This window comes from Pangasianodon hypophthalmus, chromosome 3 (assembly GCF_027358585.1).
Source record: "Pangasianodon hypophthalmus isolate fPanHyp1 chromosome 3, fPanHyp1.pri, whole genome shotgun sequence".
NCBI lineage: Eukaryota > Metazoa > Chordata > Actinopteri > Siluriformes > Pangasiidae > Pangasianodon > Pangasianodon hypophthalmus.
The window spans coordinates 33,032,533-33,050,833 of record NC_069712.1 but is presented as its reverse complement, the minus strand read 5'-3'; the positions used below and the strand labels follow the sequence as shown (position 1 = coordinate 33,050,833).

The following is an 18,301-nucleotide window of genomic DNA, read 5'->3' as shown; positions in this document are numbered from 1 at the left end:
TGTACTGATTTAAAAATGTTAAAGCCAAAGTGGATTCAAAATTGTAATGGTGTTAACAATTCTGATTGTCGAGTCATATATAATACTTTAAATGTGCTAGCTAGTGAGCTAATATTCGGAGTGGAAATATGCAATTTGGAACAGAGCCGATCGTAGGTGTTATTTAAGCGATAACAATAACGATCAAGAGTGCGGTTATACTGAATATCGGCACGGCTGTGATTCGCCACAGGTACAAACCCGCTGGGCGATATTCAGTATGACCTCACGACTGCGAGTGTGATGTTGCTTTTGCACAACAGTTCTATAAACAAGAAATTAATATCAAGTAACTGACATTTCGGATACAATATGGCTAAATGTCCTGTTTGTTTTTGCTCTGCTGCTGGAAATAGATCCCGAAGAAGCCGCACTCACTTTATAGCACGTCGGCTAGCTGGCTAGCTAACTCACAATGATTTGTACATTCTCGTAAAGGCGTTTTAAAGTTATGTTCCTGAAAACTCTACTGTAGTAACCGCTTGAACTTGGAAATAGAAATTCACGTGGTGAACACAGACGAGTGGAGTGATACACACAGTGAAACGTTTCAGTGTGGTTATAGGAAACATAGGCACTCTTGGAACGCCGATCGTCCAATCAGATTAGTGGATCTAACTATTGTAGGAAAAATATATTACTGATGGTTCATTTTAATCGCCTATCACACAATTGCTAAACCTTTTTTTTTTAATCCCTCAGTTGGAAACCTTCTTCATGTATTTGAAGTGATTTATTTACTCACACTAAAATATATAATATATATATATCTGTAAAAAAAAAAAAAAAAAGTTGTATATTTCCTTCAACTATTTAGAGCACTAAGTTATTAGCTTTGTATCTAACATAGAGGGGAAAAAGGGGGGGAAAAGTTAAGTTAGTTAAACATAAATGCCAGGTTAAGCACAAGAAATGTTGTAGCTTAGATGTTTTTGAAGATATTAAACATAAATCGTCGAAGTATTGCCTCTAAATTAAAAGTATTGATTTAAAAATGTCGTTAAATCCAAAGTGGATTCAAATCGTAACGGTTTTAACGGTCATGTATACCAAATATAGCCACAGGTGCTAGCTAGTGTGCTAACATTTAGAGTGGAAATATGCCAATTTGGAACACGGCCCATTATGTAAGCCATTAGAAATGTTAAATATAGCAGATAGTTGTGCTGTTCAAATAACTAAAGTTAAATAAATTTCAAAAACTTGGCAACCCGCCGAAGCTACGGATGCCGCGTTGGGTCAAAAAGCTCTCGCTGACGTGGGCGGAAGAGTTTTCGCAAGCTTCCGCGTAGTGAGTGGTTTATCAGGAATCGAGCAGCTTAGGGAAGATTTCTGCATCTGAGTGGCTGAGCACAGGGACAAGATGGAAGGAGACTTGCTGCTGCTGCATGTCGCTAATTTCAGCACGTTATTGGTGTGCATGGTGCTGAAACTGCCCCAGATTGTGGTGCTGATGAGGGCGAAGGCGACCAATGGAGTGAGTGTGACCAGCCTGCTGCTGGAGCTGACCGGGTAAAAAGCTGTCCTTTACACTGCCTCTTACACCTCTCACAGTACATCTGCACTGACAGGTCATTGTGCAATGCTAGGACCTTTCTGTAGCAGCTTTCACTGATTAGCATCCTTATCATCACCCCATGTTTCAGATGTGAAGTTAAAGGTACAATCCTCCCTGAACATTCAACATGTTTATATTGAACTACGAGTGATGGGTTCAGTGATCCTGGTGCTGATTTGTCACTCGGTGCTGTATTTTCCGTTATTTCTATGAGAAGTACGCAGTCGTGTCCCGCTCTGACATCACAGGGAGGACAAACAAATCTCCTAAGACATGAGTGATTCGTGAGATACAAAAGAACAGCAGCTTCTTTTCTCACTCACGGTTGTCCAACGACGTTCATTCAGTCGTATTAACGAGAAATCCAGTGTGGAAGTAACAGAGTTTTGATCCTTGGACCAAACGCTGGACTCAAAGTCCCAGAATGCAGTGCGTAGTCGCAAGACAGCGTTGACAGCAGTATTAGTACGAAAGTCCAAGCTTGGGAAGCTGATGTGTTTGAGCGGCGTGTAACCGATGAGGAGGTGAGAGAGCTGGACAGGCTGAAGGACTAAAGCGCCGCCGCATCGCTCTCTTTAGGCGGAGATGAAGCGAGGACTAAGTCCCACTGCACCACATTGTTTGCCGAATGTTTTAACCCGTGTGCTGATTCAGAAGCCAGCAGGAAATGCATTGCAGAGCAAAGAAAAACACCACAAAACTTCCTGTTCTGGGGTTTTACACACCTTTGGGTTTTTCACCCTGCTTTAGTTTTTCCATCATGTGTCGTGGCAAATCTTCTCAGTCCAAAATAAAAGGGAAATAACTTTCTAAAGTCAAAGGGTTTTAAATGCCAAAAATCAGACTTTATTGAGAAAACCAACAAAGCCAAGCTGTCTGCAGATCATCTGATTTACCCAGTCGTGGCTCATGCGTTTATACAATTCTAAAACAACGATCTCATTAGGTGGCGTTTTCTCATTTTTTCTTTTAATCACGCCCCTGAACTCTCGCCACAGTTATTTCATCATCCCTCTATCTTCTCTTTAACTGTGGTGCGAGTTCAGTCAGTTTATTTTTTTTTTAAATGTAAGATTTTTTCACAACCTTAACAATGCACTGTAAGAAATCACAAACGTCAAACCGGTGAGAAAGACACCAACTTCAGGTCGTCTGGCAGAGAAAAGCACTTTCCCATGAGAAACCGCATCAGAACAAGACTGAAAAGTTACAGTTTATGAATGAGAAGCGTGATTTCTTAGTGATTTCCCACAAGCTAGGGCCACATCAGTTTCTCTTTATTCACACACAATCATTCTCTATAAAATTATTTTTTAATTAATTGGTTAGAACTACGCTTAAACACTGATTTAACATAAAGTCACACTCTCTTCATGATTAAAATGCGCTTCAAAGTCATTCTTAGGCCTTTGATAGATGAACACGTTTCACTTTAATTTAACTTTTGATTGGACCTGATGGATTACGTAATACTCTGATCAAGACAGTTCTTCTGTACCTGTCATGTAGCGTTGAGTGTCAAAGCTAAATCTTGGAAAAAAAAAACCCCACAGACTTCAGATGCGGAGTTCTGGATTGTGATTGGTCAGATTTAAGGTGTTGATTAGTTTTCTGTAACAGCAGCTCTGACAGTAGTGCAGCTGCAACTCACAGGTTTATATTAACGCACTTGTTCTGATACGTTATCGTTTCCATGGTAACAGCTCATTCACAGGGACGTGTACAGCGGACGCTAATCCACTAATGGATTAAAAAATATGTTTAATCGTTGATGTGGAGATTTTTTTTTTTCTGTAACATTTACAGAAGAAATCTTTTTAAGTTTTAAGTTGAAGTTTTACGTTTTTCAACAGCTTCAGGACAGAGGAGTGAATATTGTACGGGTTTTTTTTTTTTTTTTTGTAACATGACAAGCTACATTTTTTTGTTTGTCTTATTAAATTCGAGAGAGGAAAGAAAGGCTGGTGAGGGAACGACTGTTTATAGCTGCTATAACGTAAATGGAAAAAACTTGTACTTTTACTATAACGTAAAAGGAATTAACTTGTTTTGCGAACGTTCCACAACATTAAATGTAACTATAAATGGATAAAATATATGATGTGTTGTTATTTAATTGATAAAAAATGTCATCGTTAGCAAAGTGCTGTGGTTTAAGAGGAATCAAAAACCTTTCCACTGGGTTTTTATTTTATTTTTTTTTACTATAACAACACAACACAGTGTTTTATTCCTTACTTATTGTTAACTGAAGCTCTCTCTCTCTCTCTCTCTCTCTCTCTCTCTCTCTGTAGGTTTATAGTGTTTGTCTCCTATCAGATGTACTATGATTATCCTCCTCCTACGTACCTGGAGTATCCCATCCTCATTGCACAAGGTGAGAACGCAAACACACGCTTTAATGTATGAGTGTTTATGGTGAAGTTACTTGTTAGCTACATTAGCCTCATAGCTCAAGTGCAAAAAGTTTTTTTTTTGTCTGAACTGTTTCTTTAAAAAAAAAAAAAAGTGAAAAGTGTGTCAGTGGGTAACAAAATCCGTCCTGAAACGGCGATAGCGTCAATTTACGTTTTAATAGTTTACCCTGTGAATGTGCTGTTACGTGTGCAGTCTGTAACATTTAAACTAGAAAGACTGAAAAGTAACTTTAAACTATAATGTCCGAATATTAGCTGAAGTGAAACTCTTCTAAAAGTAAATGTGTGTGTGTGTGTGTGTGTGTGTGTTTGCAGATGTGATCCTGCTGATTCTCATCCTGCACTATAATAGAAACATGAAGCACAGTCTCATCTATGCAGTTGTGTATCCTTAAACACACTCACACACACACACACACACACACACACACGACCCCAGGTAAGCTGCCAAGTAAGTAAGTAAGTAAGTAAGTAAGTAAGTAATAAATAGCAGGTAGCTATTATGTCTGTTATACATAAGGAAGTGAGACAGGACTCTCAGAAACGTTAACATTTCTCTAAGATGTTTTTATAAATAAAAGCAGATCTGCCAACTTTTTTGCGTAGTTGCTCTGCATTTTAGTACTCCCTTTTAGTAGCTCCGCCCCCTTCCCTCTATCTCACATTAAAAAAGTTTTAGCAAGTGCTCTTGACTCGTCTCGTCTTGACTCGATTTTCCTGCTTCAAAGGCGCACAAGTGCCTGATGGTTACCGTAAAACCTAGTATATACGCACACGCCAGATTCTACCTGAGAAAAGAGAAAAGTGATTTCTGAAAGCACTACAGATTACGTAATACGTTTACAGTATACACTTACCATCCTGCGCTAAACCCTGTATGAGTTCCACCACACTGAAGAAAGATTGCGTCACATTCGGATGTAGTAGACGATGACACACACTTCCACGGCGTGTGCGATTCGTAACTATTTCTTGTTAACGCTGTTTTAAACCTGTCTCTGTTTTGACTCCTTAACTGGACTTTGTCAGGTTTGTAGGCGGCTGGAAACTGCTCACCATGGAGAAATGGATCATCGACACGGCCATGGTGAGAACATCTGCTAACATCTGTTCAGAGTATAAGACCTGATAAACATAAGCCTTTTCCCGAGACCTAAACGGTTGTAACTGATATTTTCAGCATGTTTTCAGCTAATCTGATTGTTTTTGTCAAACATTGTAGTTGTTTGAGTTAAACGGTCTCAATCTTAATTAGCTTAATGTCACACTGAGAATGTGAGAAAATCAAACCTTTGGGGGGAAAAAAAACTCGTATGAACTATTTTTTTTTTTTAAACAAAACCATTCGTCACAATTATTGGCACCCCTAGATATTTTTTCTCTCCAAAAGCCCTGAAAAACCTTGTTAGGACTCCATGAAATATCAGGAGATTTTTTTTAAATAAAAAATGTAGCTGCCTCTGCCAAGAAGTCACAACTAGATTTTTCATAACCTTGGCTATCATTAACAAGGGTGCCAATAATTCTGGAACCAGCAGCATGTATAAGTTAATTTGGCTCTTACATGAATACAGAAGCTTTGTACACACACTTACACACTTAGAGTCATGATGAGTGAGATTTTCTCTCCACATTACCTTCTTGCTCTCACTGTGTGTGTGTGTGTGTGTGTGTGTGTGTGTGTTTGCAGAGTGTGTGTACGCTCATCAGCGCGGGCAGTAAACTCCTGCAGCTTCAGTGTCTGTGGAGATCCAAAGACTCGGCGCAGGTCAGCACTTTAACCTGGGCGTTAGCGTCGTACACGTGTATGGGTGAGTTCAGTGCTTTTCCATCATCTAAATGTCTAGTATTTTCTCTAAAAAAAATCAATGATGTGTAACATTTAAGCAGAACAATTTGGTGAAAATATCTGACTGTATGAACTTGTGATTTATCCAGCGAGGATCTTCACCACAATGGTGACTACTGGAGACACTCAGGGTGAGTTGGACATTTTAAGGCTGCTCTCACACTTTGTTTTTTTTTTTTGTTTTTAATCGCCAGCACACATTTTATATGAGAGAAATATGAAAAATAAACATTAAAAAAAACCCAAAACAAAACAAGCAACCCACTTGGGGCGTAAATTCTTAATAACTTTTCCTCCTAAAGCCCTGGGAACCTCATTATGTTCCATGAAGTAGCAGAAAAGTTTTACTGACTATAATCTGGATACCTCTGCCAAGAAGTTACAACTGGATCATGGAGAGATCTTCCAGCAGGACAATGATCTAAAACATGCCTCCAGATTCACACAGAAGACCACAGAGTCACGCTTTGGAGGGGTTTTTTGGCAAAGTCCCCTGACCCAAATCCTACTGAAAACTTTTGGGAGACTTTTTCCGCACATTTTCCGTATAATCCCATGAGAAGTGGCTGCAAGGTGGGCGAATGTGGTTACTTTTAAAAAGTGCTGCTGCTCTCGGAGATTTATTTATTTTTTTTCTTGGTCACTTCCAAAAGTTAAAGTCTAACTTTTCAGAAAAGCGTGATGTCAAGCATATATATATATATATATATATATATATTTAAACTTCCTAACCAATCAGGTTGCATGTCGGGGCGAATGAGGTAAAACCAGCATGGAGGACAGAGTGTTGGTGCGTCTCGTTAGTAAGCGAATGTGAGGAGAGTTACGAAAATGTTTCACGTGTCTATTTTTGTGTCCTCATACAGTCACACAAGCGGCTCAAATTCTGTTATACTTTCTGCCTCTAAAGCTAGACAAATACCCTCCTGATCGCCGGATTTCCTCTCCATTACTGCTAATAATGAAACACCTAATCTAGAGCGCGAGCTAGTGCTAGCTAGTCGTTTTTTTTTGTTAGCGTTACAGTACAAGGTGGATGTGAGGTTATTTTTATTTATTTATTTTGTTCATGTTGGTACAAAAATGCCAAATATGAAAGCAGGCCAAGTCTTACCATTTAATCATGTGCTGATACTTGTTTATGTTGCTATTACTATTATTATTATTATCATTATTATTATTATTATTATTATATTTAGTAACAAGTCTTTTAATGTCCTCTCATCCTCCTAGTTCTGATCCGCTTCATGGCCATGGCGGTTCTGAACGTGTGGGTGACGGCCACGGTGATCTACTACAAACCCAGCACCAAGAAACGTGACTGAGACTGAGTGATTCTGACATCACTTCCTGTCACGTAGAAATGTCGTTCGCTTGGTATGAATGTTAGAATAGGTGTGCGAGTGAGTTAGTGAATGAAATATGCAACGTACCAAGGACCAACACTCTTAACTGAACCAGCACAGCTTGGAGCTGATTGGTTAGTTCCTTTTTTTTTTATCTTTTTAATTCCTTATGAATAACATGTTATACAGTTACTGATCACCTTTAACGCTTCTTGACTCAGGGTTCTGGTTTATTCTTTCTTTTCACTTTAATATTGCCTTACAGCAGTATTTGGATGAATATATATAACAATATCAGCACCTCGTTATTAACAGTTCTCCAGCAGTAACATTAATAAGTGTATACATTTTGTACATCCTCTGAGGAAATAGGAGAATTAATGGTGTCTAATGTGCCACCACACACTTCTGAAACATTCCCATTAGGCTTTTGTGAACTTTCCTCAAAACTTTGTAGGTAATTCTTTCATTTTTAATACTTCTGTTAATCTTAGCTTTATATTGTATGCAGATGGAGTAGAGTTAACTTTTGTAAAAACTAGCTGGACCAAACTTCTATAAATATACAGTGTTTACATTTACAGTGGAAGGATGTACACAATACTATATTTTTAAAAAACGTTCATATCCAAGCTAGATAGATTGTGCTATAATGTCATTTAGTATTTGCTGAAATGAGTTTTGTCTTCCAGACTGGGTCTGAAAAACTCAAAAATAATTATATCCAAAGAAGCAATGGGTCATTAATTCAGCGTTTATACGCCATCATTCCGACCCCTAAGACACAAGGAGAAGGAACACAGTGTAAATTTGCTGATGTGAAGTTCTGATCATGTGACATTAAAAATGGCAGCTTTCCTCCTGGACATTGAGGCCCTCTCCGCATGTATAAGGATATTTTTCAAAAACATGTTCTTTCCATTTTTTTTAGTCGCTGAAAATGTAGCTTTTTTTGAAACCACCCTCCAAAGTGCTTCCAGTGTAATCTGAGTTTGTCTTACTATATTACCTCCCAAACAAAGCTTTTTACACTGATAGTACTCTTAGTCCATGAACTAGTGAACTAGCATCAGGATGTATTTATCGATAGAGACTCAAAGCCCTTCTGTAAGTCTCTCTGGATAACGATGGCCGCCAAATGCCGTAAATGTAAATGGACGATGCAAAAATTTAAAAACTTTATTGTCATGTGCAATGAAATACAATGAATTTTTTATTATTTGCATGTCAGTCCTCAAGATTACACATATCACTGCAGACATATTCCCAGCTACAGATGAAATACTGAAATAAAATAGTCTTGCCACATGAGCGCTTTGTGATATTTTCATTCATGTAGAATAGTTTTTGAAAACGCACGCGTAAAAGCTGCATTTGATAAATTATCCGTATGCATGTGGACGGGGCTGACGTTTGCTTTTAGTGGCGTTCATGTTAGAGACAGACGTTTACATTTAGCGGTGCTCATCTGGGAGGCTGCCATGTGTGGCGTTAAGTCGTTAATTTGAAACGCTTCAGTGTTTTAGGGGGAATTTAGTGGTGTAACTTTAGGAGCCTGTTGAAGACTCTAGCCTTTTGTCTGAGATTCTAAGATACTGAGTATACACTTCCACATACATTTTATTTCTCCTGTTGACTTTGACCTGCGCTAGACAAACAGAATGGAGTTATAAAAAGCTCCAGCGTATCACACTTGATTTATATGCAAACAGTTTACATTTGCATCAAAAGGATCTGCAAACATAATTGTGTGGTTTTTTTTTTTTGTTTGTTTGTTTGTTTTTTTAAACTTAGTGACCTTTACTGTTCATACATTTTGAGTGTTCTGTATGCGAGTGTTTTGTTTTCCGGACCATTCAGGCAACAAACACACAAAGGAGAACTAACACCGTACGAATACAGTAGTATTAAGCAGCTGTAACACTTGAATTTTGTGTTTTTCAGTACTTTGCTATTTAATTATGCAGCGTTTTGGAGACTATGATATCTGAATATGGTGATTTTGATAGCTGCTAGTGAGTCAAAATTTTTTTCTATTAAGAAATCAATAAAAATGCTAATAATTTTACTCAACAAAGTGTCATCTGGTGTGTGTGCATCCCCCTACACTGAGTGCAGGTATGTCTGTCTTTTTTTCCTGCCTTTTTTCTTTTTGTGTGGTTTCACTCCTTCATAAACAAGTAACTATGTACTGTATACTGCTAAGGAAGGTTTTACAAAGAACCACGCAACATGTTTACTAAATCTGGTGTAAACTGGTCTTTACTCGTTCACTTATTCGTTTATTTTTTACCGTTTGGGGAAAATAGAACCAATTAAGTTTAATTATAAAATATCGTTGGTGGTATTCATGGGCAGGACAGTCAGAGGTAAAGCTCTAACTTTTTTTTTTTTTTTTTTTTTTTTTTTTTTAAGTTTTCTAAGTTTTCCGACATCTTTAGGACTGAATGTATGAACTTCAAGAGAGATTTAAAAAGAGAAGCTGGTGAAAGAACGCCTGTTTATAGCTGCTATAACGTAAGCGAGAACAGGAACAGTTACATTGCTAATTTTCTGCAGTGAACAGAAAGTGAAACTTTGTTTTTTTTGTTTGCAATTTCAAATATTGGCCCATGCAGATGCACGCAGGTGACGACACGACACACCACAACTCATCACGTAAACATAAAACATTCCATTTCGCTAAATTTTATTGCAGGAGATAAAAGAACTACTAAAATGAATCACTTTTTTCTTAAAATATATTTGTTGAAATTTATTTAGCTAGCCGTAAACATGGGTTTGTAATTTGATAAAGTATTGGGAAAAAAAATTCAAGTAAAACAGAAAAAAAAAAAAAAACACCAAAAACAAGTGAGTCATTTGTTCAGATGGCTCTTGGAGTCCTCTCTTCGTCTAGTTGGAGATCCTGACCTGGGTGGGCTGGGGTGAAAAGGTTAGAAGGTCAGAGGTCAAAAAGCAGGCGGCAAGAAAGACAAGCCGAAACACCAAATGGTAAACATTCTCTCTTTCGTTAGTACCAGAACTGGAAATGAAATGGACAGTGAAAGTGTGAATGGAGTGCGTCTCGTCCAATTTAACGTGAAAGTGAAAGAGAGGATGTTTGGAACGGACCGAGTTCTCCGTCTCCTGCTGAGCAGCAGCTGTCATTAACACCCACTTCAAACCCACACTCGCAATCATCCACTCAGGAGTTACCATGATTCGAACCCTGCATGCTCCTTTACACATTAAATTCATTCTCAATATCATCATCATCATCATCATCATGGACCTCATCCAAAGCCCAATGCCAGTCCTCAAGACCCACATCCAGAAGCCTGAAAGGGAGGAAGAGGGCTGAGCTTTAGCCTACAGCCTACCAATGAGAGGCGTTTCAGGTCTCATCTAATGTACTGAGAACAGTTTTGGTTATAATATAGTCTATCAGTTATGATGTAATGTATTAGGAAGAGTTTTGGTTATGATGTAATATACTGGGAGAGGTGTTTATGATGTTAGGATTATTGGGAGGGGTTTTGATTATGATGCAATGTATTGGGAGGGGTTTGGTTAAAATGTCATGTATTGGTTATGGTGTAATAGGAGAGGTTTCGGTTGTTGTCTAGTTTATGATGTAAAGTATTGGGAGAGGTTTTGGCTCTTTAAGTAAAAATTGTCCAATGGGAGCAATGCATCCTGGGTAATTTGTGCTCCTGACATCTATATAATATAGAGAGATAGTTTTGCTCTTTGTTTCCACTTCCTGGGTCCCATTTCAGATTTCCTTTGTGCATGAATCATGGTATAAATGAATCTGCATCTTTCATAGTGTAAAGTTTGTCGCTGGGGTGAGACCATCATACACGTGTTTTGTGCACCTATACCCTGGGAAAGTGAAAGTGTTTATGTTTACAACTTGTTAAATGTATCTAACTGGATCTAAAGCACCTCCGCTTTACCTTTAAAGGTAAATACAGATTACATAAAGTGCATATACAGTAACACTTTCCTGTGATAATGTCTGTATGTTCACAAAATCAATCATTTAGCTTTGCTTTTTCAAATATGTGAACACAAACATGAAACACACATTTAACAGTTATTTTTGAAGAACATTAATGACATCACATCGTCCAATACAATGATCTCACAGCTTTTGAATAGTTTTAATAGCTTCTATTATAGTTATGTTTTCCACACTTGAACTGATGTAGTCTCTCTGTAGTATCTGTAACAGCTTGTAGTAATAATCAATAATTTCACAAAAGTGGTCTATTATGAACATTATTTCATGCACTATAGCAACATTTCTAATACACTGGGTAAATAAAGCCTCTTCAAAGATCTTAAGCACCATCTTTAAAAAATTGTGCAGGAATGTCACCTTATAGTGAGCAATGAATACAACCATGTTTGAATTCTTCTTTATATATTTATATAAATTGGTGAAGGTAAATTGGTAAAACTTCTTAAAAAAAAAAAAGCTCACTCATGCTCTAAAGCCAGGTACAGGTGTGCTACAGGTGAGCATTCAGCTTCTGGATTGTTCTTTAGATGCTAATATTTCACTGTAGGTGGTGTAATGTAATGGATAAACCCAAACTAATAAAGTCACCTGGTTGTCAGGGCCTGTGGCTCACTTGGTTCGAGCTGTAAACTGCTTGTCTGGAGACTCAGGCTCGAGGCTGAGCGGTGGTGTGGTGTAGCTGAGACACTATATCCTGGCTAAAGGTGTAAATTGAAAGATAAAAACCCTAAAAAAAAAAGACCCATCTGTCTGCTCTGGTGTCTTAGTGGGCACAGTTTGTACATCTCATCTAATTAAAGCATCATGGTTTGAGTCCCAATTCAGGTGAGTTAAAGTGGCCTGTTGCTTTATTTAAGCTGTTTAACCACAGGGTGAGAAAAAAAAGATAAACTCCATCAAAAAAGGCAGGTGAGTGTGAGTGGTTGTGGCTCACCTGGTTAAGGCAGTGTGTCTGGTGGTGGGAGAAATGTGGATTGAATCCTGCCTTGGGCAACGTAATGCACTGTAAGAACCCAAGTTCTTCTGTGGTACTTTTAAAAGTGCTTGTTACAGCTGTTAAACTGTTAAAGCGAAAGACAAATCCCTCAAGAAAGCCTTGCCTTTGCGACGGGTAGTGGCTCGATGTGTTAAGGCTGTGTGCCGCCTGTTGGGGAGAACGTGGATTGAACCCTAGGCAGTGTAAAGCAAAAAACAAACCTCCCCAAGAAAGACACACTTTGTGTCAGCTCCAGTAGCTCTTTTGGTAAAGAATTCAATTCAATTCAATTTTATTTGTATAGCTGCTGATGGTGAGGTTCAAGCATGAGAGGAACCTTTCTGCAGCTGTAATGAAAACAGGATGTTATGCTATTCCCCATGATAATTATGTGCAAAAAAACACATTTAACCCTTGTGTAGTAAAATGCTGCACAAGAAAATGTAGTATGGTATTATATAGTGTAGTGTAGCAGAGTGGCGTAGCAACATATTATACAGTATAGTGTAGCATAGTATATAGTTTAATAAAATGTAGTATAGTCATGGTATTAGAATGTTAAATTATAGTGTAACATATGTATAATATACAGTGGTGTTGTGTGTATACACACACACACACACACGTGTTATAGCATAACTATTAAAAACCACTAGCAGGCCCTCATCCAGAGCAGCATAACCCCTGCTTTCACCTCTCTCGGAGCCCCAGGTGGGACCAACCAGACTTTCTCTCTCTTTCTTTCTTTCTTCTGGATTTAGGGTCCCACCTGAGTCCAACCCCTACTGCCCAGAGGAGGCCTCGAACTGAGAGTCTACACAGCGACTGACAGAGACCTTTAATCCACTGAGCCATCAGAGCCGACAGGAAACCCTGCTTTCACCGTACACCTCCACCCATACAGAGAGCCGTTCGTTATAAAGAAACACACCACTCTCACCTGAGCCAAGACTCAAACCCTGTGTCTCCTGTAGCTATAGGGACAGATGTTACCCACTGAGCCACCTGCGCAGACAGACAACTGGCTTGCTTTGGAGGTTTATGTTTCACGTTACACTACCACCGACAGAGAGAGAACACTTTAACAAACACCTCCACACACGCCTTTATCACACCTGGAAGTCAAACCCTGTCATCTCATTGAGCCACATGGGCAGACGAGGACCTGCTTTTTCACGCCACCTGCTGCTCTGTTTAATATAAGACAACAGGCTGCTCACCTGAGCACAGACATGAACTGTTTCTTCTATTATACAAAAACACACACGCACACTATTCTCCAGGTGAGTCACAGAGAACCAGACACGTTCAAGACCTTTATTGTGCACTTCACATCATCATCACTTGCCAGCTAGCCTCATTTATTCAAAAAGAAAAGCCAGACTTTGAAAAGTCTCGCCTTTGACACCAGAATTATCACCGAATCTTAATGCTAGCTGAATAACACATGCAACTAATGATATGTTGTGCTTAAATATACAGGCACAGTATATAGCTTTATTTAAACACAACCACAAAATGGTTTCAGTGGTCCCAAAATTATTGGCACCCCCACAATTAATAATCACCGATGCCTGACACAGGATCTTGGTCCACTCCTCCATGCAGAACATTCCTTTATATCCTCAGGTCTCTGTGTGTGTGTGTGTGCAGATCCTCTTCAATTCACGCCAGATATATGAGATATATTTTATAAATTACTGATTTTTTTGTTACACCACCATTTCTGTGTTGATGTGTTAATGATCTTATTGAAAGTTTCATCTTCTGATAACTGTCTCCTGGCAGGTGTTGGGGTTTTGGGCTGAAATATTCAGAGCTGCAAAAATAGCCCCAAGCTGTGATGGAGTACGAACTTAGGTCCAATTCCTGAGAAATTCCAATCAGTTACAGACTTTTGAAACTTCCTATTTCTTCTTCTGGTCCTGATTGACCTTAATGATGTTTTAACTGTTAATGTAATTTTTAACTTGGTGTTAATTTAAATTTTAAAAAATAGCACTATACAATTTTAACATGAACATGTTTCAGCATACATTATGCTATACCATATTCTACATTTTACCACACAAAAATAAAATTACTAGAGGTCAAAGATGCTAAAAATGACACCTTAATTCAAAAGAGAATAAACAGTACTTCAACAAAGCCTATAAAACAGACTTATGTACTTTCCCCTGAACTGCTGACTCCATTTAAACTAGCAGGAAACCTAAGGAATAAAATATGACGATACCCATTACTGTTCCTATAACAGCACGTCCTGAAGCATTTTATTCCTCTTACATCACAGCAATTTTCCCACCATTACAGTTTTTTTTTATTTATTAAAGAATGACACGTCATATATTTATACATTTGTAGTTGCATTTACTGTTGTGGAACATCTGTGAAACAAAATAGTTCCTGTTCTCACTTACGTTATAACACTCAGTCCCTCACCAGATTCTCTTTTTTCTCTCTCTTGCAGTCAAAGACAAAAAAAAAAAACATGGCTTGTCACATTCCTGAGAAACTGCCGAGCGTAAACTCCTCTGTCCTGAAGACGTCGGGAAAGTTACAGCTTTACCTCAGACAAAGCACAAATATGCGCAAAAAAGTCGAGGAACTCAGAACTCAAAAAAAAGGGTGAGAGAACAGCTGCTTGTAGCTGCTTTAATGTAAGCAAGAACAAGAACTTGTATTGCACAACCTTAAATGTAAACTGATAATGATATGTCCGTCTTTAAGAAATAAAACTGTAACTGTTGGCAAACTGCTATGGTGTAAGGGGAATAAAGCACTTCAGGACACTTGTTATAGAAAATAAACAAACAATATCTCAGTATATTTGGAGAAATAAAATGAAAAGACGTGGGTTTTTTATATTAAAACTTTACTTCCTTAACTACATTCACAGCTATATAGATTACTTTTTTATTGTTTACAAAAATAAGCAAATGTTATACAGGTTCTTCAAACCACAGAGGCTACATACAGGTTTCGTTCTATTGTCAAACGATACAGCGTTTATAAAACATGCAGACCTGGACGCAGCGCTTTAACATGAAAAGTGCTCAGGCCAGTATAAATAAAGCACGTGACTCTAGGATGGCATGTCCGATAGACGGTGCAGATTTATAGATAATCGTGCCTTACCATTAGGAGCTCTGTAGAAAGTACAGTATGAGTAACACATTCACGGCACTCGCAGCTTCATTCACACACACACACACACACACACACACACACACACACACACTCGGCTGAACTCTATAGAAAAATACTCGGATCACTTCAAACCACAAAATAGTCAGAGGTGAACAGACATGGATGTGCGATAGATTTCAGAATTTCTTGTATGAAATTATGGGTTTAATTCTAATCCCAGATAAAGTAAGCACACTTTTAGAATAAAAATAATTTTCCTCCCAGGATAAAAATAAAGGTACTTCTTTTTCACGCAGATATGAAAACGGTCAACCATCTGGGCTTTACATTCACGGGGGAGTGCGTTAAGTGCTCGTGGGGGAGTTTCACTCACACAAACCTCTTCTCAGGGCAGAAAGGACTTGATTGGTTAAGTATGATGATCAAAATAACAGACAGGAGGCAGAGCTTGAGATCCTAGCTACAACAGGAACTCGTTCTTCGCACCTAGATTACTGAATCAGCTGGATTGTCGAATTGATATAATTCTGGATTTCTCGATTCATTGAAGCTGTTGTTGGAAAACGACTCTGAGTTCAAACCTGCTCAGAAGCAAGATTACATAAACCAAGATTAGAACATAATTAGAAATATTAAATGTCTCGTAATGATTACAAAATTTGCTTAGTTATTGCGATTGCTCGAATGAATTAAATCTGTGAAGCAGCTTTTACAGCTAGTCTCCATTATTAACGTGTGTCTATGGATTGACATTTTTAACTAAAGCGTTAGCATGGGGATGTGATGTATATTTTCTACATATTCAAATGTTTTTTTTTTGGTCTATTCAAATTGAGATTGATCTATGCCTACTTATAATAATAAAAAAAAAACTGTGGCCAGAAATGTATTAAACTGCAAACTCGAAACAACAAATTGAGCACAAATTAGTCGAATTAGCTAGCTTGAAATGATCACAGTTAGCGATAAATCAAAACTAGCAAACCAAACAACCAAGTCATGTTTGTTATATAGCTAGCTATTATATAGCTATTATTATAGTTGGTTATAATTATCTAGTAATGCAGCTAGTTTTCTGACTCTCATAATAAGAGAAAATGTTATCATAACTTGCTTTTTTTTAAATTATTTTTTAAAACAAATCAAAAAGACAACATCTGGGATTTTGGACTTTTTTTTAACGCTTTGGAGAATCCGCTGTAGCTAGCAATGCGTCTTTTCGGACACTGTTGTCAGAATCCTGTTCAGCTTAACCAGTCATAACATTCTGCCCTAAGAACAGGTTTAGGTACTTAACCCTCCGTTAAGAGCGGGTGCGGTTTACACTGTAAGGCACGGTCATAGTGAAATACAGAGAAACCACACTATTCGATTAGCATGAAACAGGCTGTGCCTTTCTACACAGGTGTATGTTCATGTGTGTGTAGGGTGGTTCTCTATCTGATAACGTAGTGTTAAAGTACCAACTACCACAGTCCTGGAAACAGTTATGGCGACCATGAAGCACGGACTGGACTCGTCCATCTTGGAATCTGATGTAAAAAGCTTGTCAGTAGAGCTTAATATAAAATGTGGATGAAATTAGGCATGTGCCGAACTGGTTATACGATACATCACGATATTGATCAATACTGTTATAAATATGGCATTCCATTTAAGAGAATCTGGGCAGAATTCACAAATGTTCAAGATATTACTTTGGCCAAATCTAAGAACCCTTAAGGGTTCTGCATTTTCTAAGAATGTAGCGATTGATAGTGAATTAACTGAAGTTTATAAGAGTGTAGTTATGAGTGTCTGCCAGGGTTCCTCGTCTGTCACAGCGTTGCCCCATGAGATGGTTACCTTTGAAAGTCCCCTAAAGCTCAGTAATTAAGTAATTCTCAGTAATTAAGGCTTCTTAACTTGCTTTAAAGGTTCTGCTTGGAACCCCTTCTGATGGAGAAATACTTTTCCCAGAGGAACATCCAAAGAACCCTTAAGAGTCCTAAGGTTTCTTAGAGTGGATGCCAGGGTTCCTTAACTGTCACACTGTTGCCCCATGAGATGGTTACCATTGAAAATCCCCTAAAAGGTCCTTATTTTCTGTATTTAAAGATTCTCCACTTGCTAAATAGGTTCTACTTGGAATCCCTTCTAACAGTAAAATACTGTTTTTCCAGAGAGACAAAGAAAGAACCCTTAAGGGTTATAAGTTTTCAAGAGTGTAGCTATGAGTGCCTGCTGAGGTTCCTTGTCAGATAAAATGCTGCCCCAATAGACAGGTGCCTACGAAAGTCTTCTAAAGGTCCTTATTTTTAGACAATTAATGTTTCATTGCTTGCCAAAAAGGTTCTACTTGAAACCCCTTTAGAGAAAGACAACAAAATAACCCTTAAGGGTCCTACATTTGTGTAAGAGTGTAGCTATCTCAAGGCCTGTCATGGTTCTTTTTTTGTGATGGGTACCTTTGAAAAGCTACCAGATTATCAGTCCTTCTCTGATGCATTGTGATGATATCGTAAAACCGTGATAAAAGTTTGGGCAATTATCATGATGTAGTATCAGCACACACCTATCTCCAGGACGGGGGGGGGGGGATTGCTTTTTTTTTTTCTTCCCAAGAACAACTTGACATCCCAGATTCCTCCACAATCTTGTAGTGTGTCCCTTTGGTGCTTCAGTCCATCTGAGTGCTTTGCATTCTGGTTTTGTGAAGAAAAAAGTTCTGGAGCTTAAGGTGAAGATCCAAGATTTGGAGAAACTCATCTTCTCACAGTTCTCTCTCTGGATTTTTTTTAAGGTCCTGGAAAACCTCGGAGACGTCCCTACACGGCAACGCTCAAAACCGGTAACGTAACGTTTTCTTGCTAGTTTGGATTGATGAAACATTATAAAAACGTTAAGTTCTTGGTGTGAAAGCAGGAGAGCCCAACCTCAGCATGAAGTTACACCACATTCCCAAAGTGAGGTTAGCT

General features: G+C 38.3%; 2 protein-coding genes across 2 annotated transcripts in view; one reads left to right on the top strand and one right to left on the bottom strand.

Moving 5' to 3' along the window:
• Positions 1 to 1,264: 1,264 nt before the first annotated feature.
• On the top strand, positions 1,265 to 7,945 carry slc66a3 (solute carrier family 66 member 3). Its single transcript, XM_026939074.3, has 7 exons — positions 1,265 to 1,551; positions 3,892 to 3,974; positions 4,330 to 4,399; positions 5,044 to 5,101; positions 5,705 to 5,825; positions 5,953 to 5,994; positions 7,097 to 7,945. Exons 1-7 carry the CDS (start codon positions 1,403 to 1,405, stop codon positions 7,186 to 7,188), a joined length of 615 nt encoding a protein of 204 aa, XP_026794875.1. The 5' UTR covers positions 1,265 to 1,402; the 3' UTR covers positions 7,189 to 7,945.
• Positions 7,946 to 15,396: 7,451 nt separating this feature from the next.
• The window catches only part of rock2a (rho-associated, coiled-coil containing protein kinase 2a), a 49,485-nt gene continuing 46,580 nt past the window's right edge, over positions 15,397 to 18,301 (bottom strand). Inside the window, exon 32 of the mRNA XM_034302249.2 lies at positions 15,397 to 18,299. Within this exon, the coding sequence (XP_034158140.1) occupies positions 18,296 to 18,299 (4 nt within the window). The 3' untranslated portion in view covers positions 15,397 to 18,295. The remainder of the gene's footprint in view (positions 18,300 to 18,301) is intronic.

Excerpts from the sequence above, each read along its gene's own strand:
- slc66a3 (XM_026939074.3), top strand. The coding sequence starts at position 1,403 with ATGGAAGGAGACTTGCTGCTGCTGCATGTCGCTAATTTCAGCACGTTA. Across the intron at positions 4,400-5,043 it reads AGTCTCATCTATGCAGTTGT|GTTTGTAGGCGGCTGGAAAC; the intron begins GTATCCTTAAAC and ends GGACTTTGTCAG. Across the intron at positions 5,102-5,704 it reads GGATCATCGACACGGCCATG|AGTGTGTGTACGCTCATCAG; the intron begins GTGAGAACATCT and ends GTGTGTTTGCAG.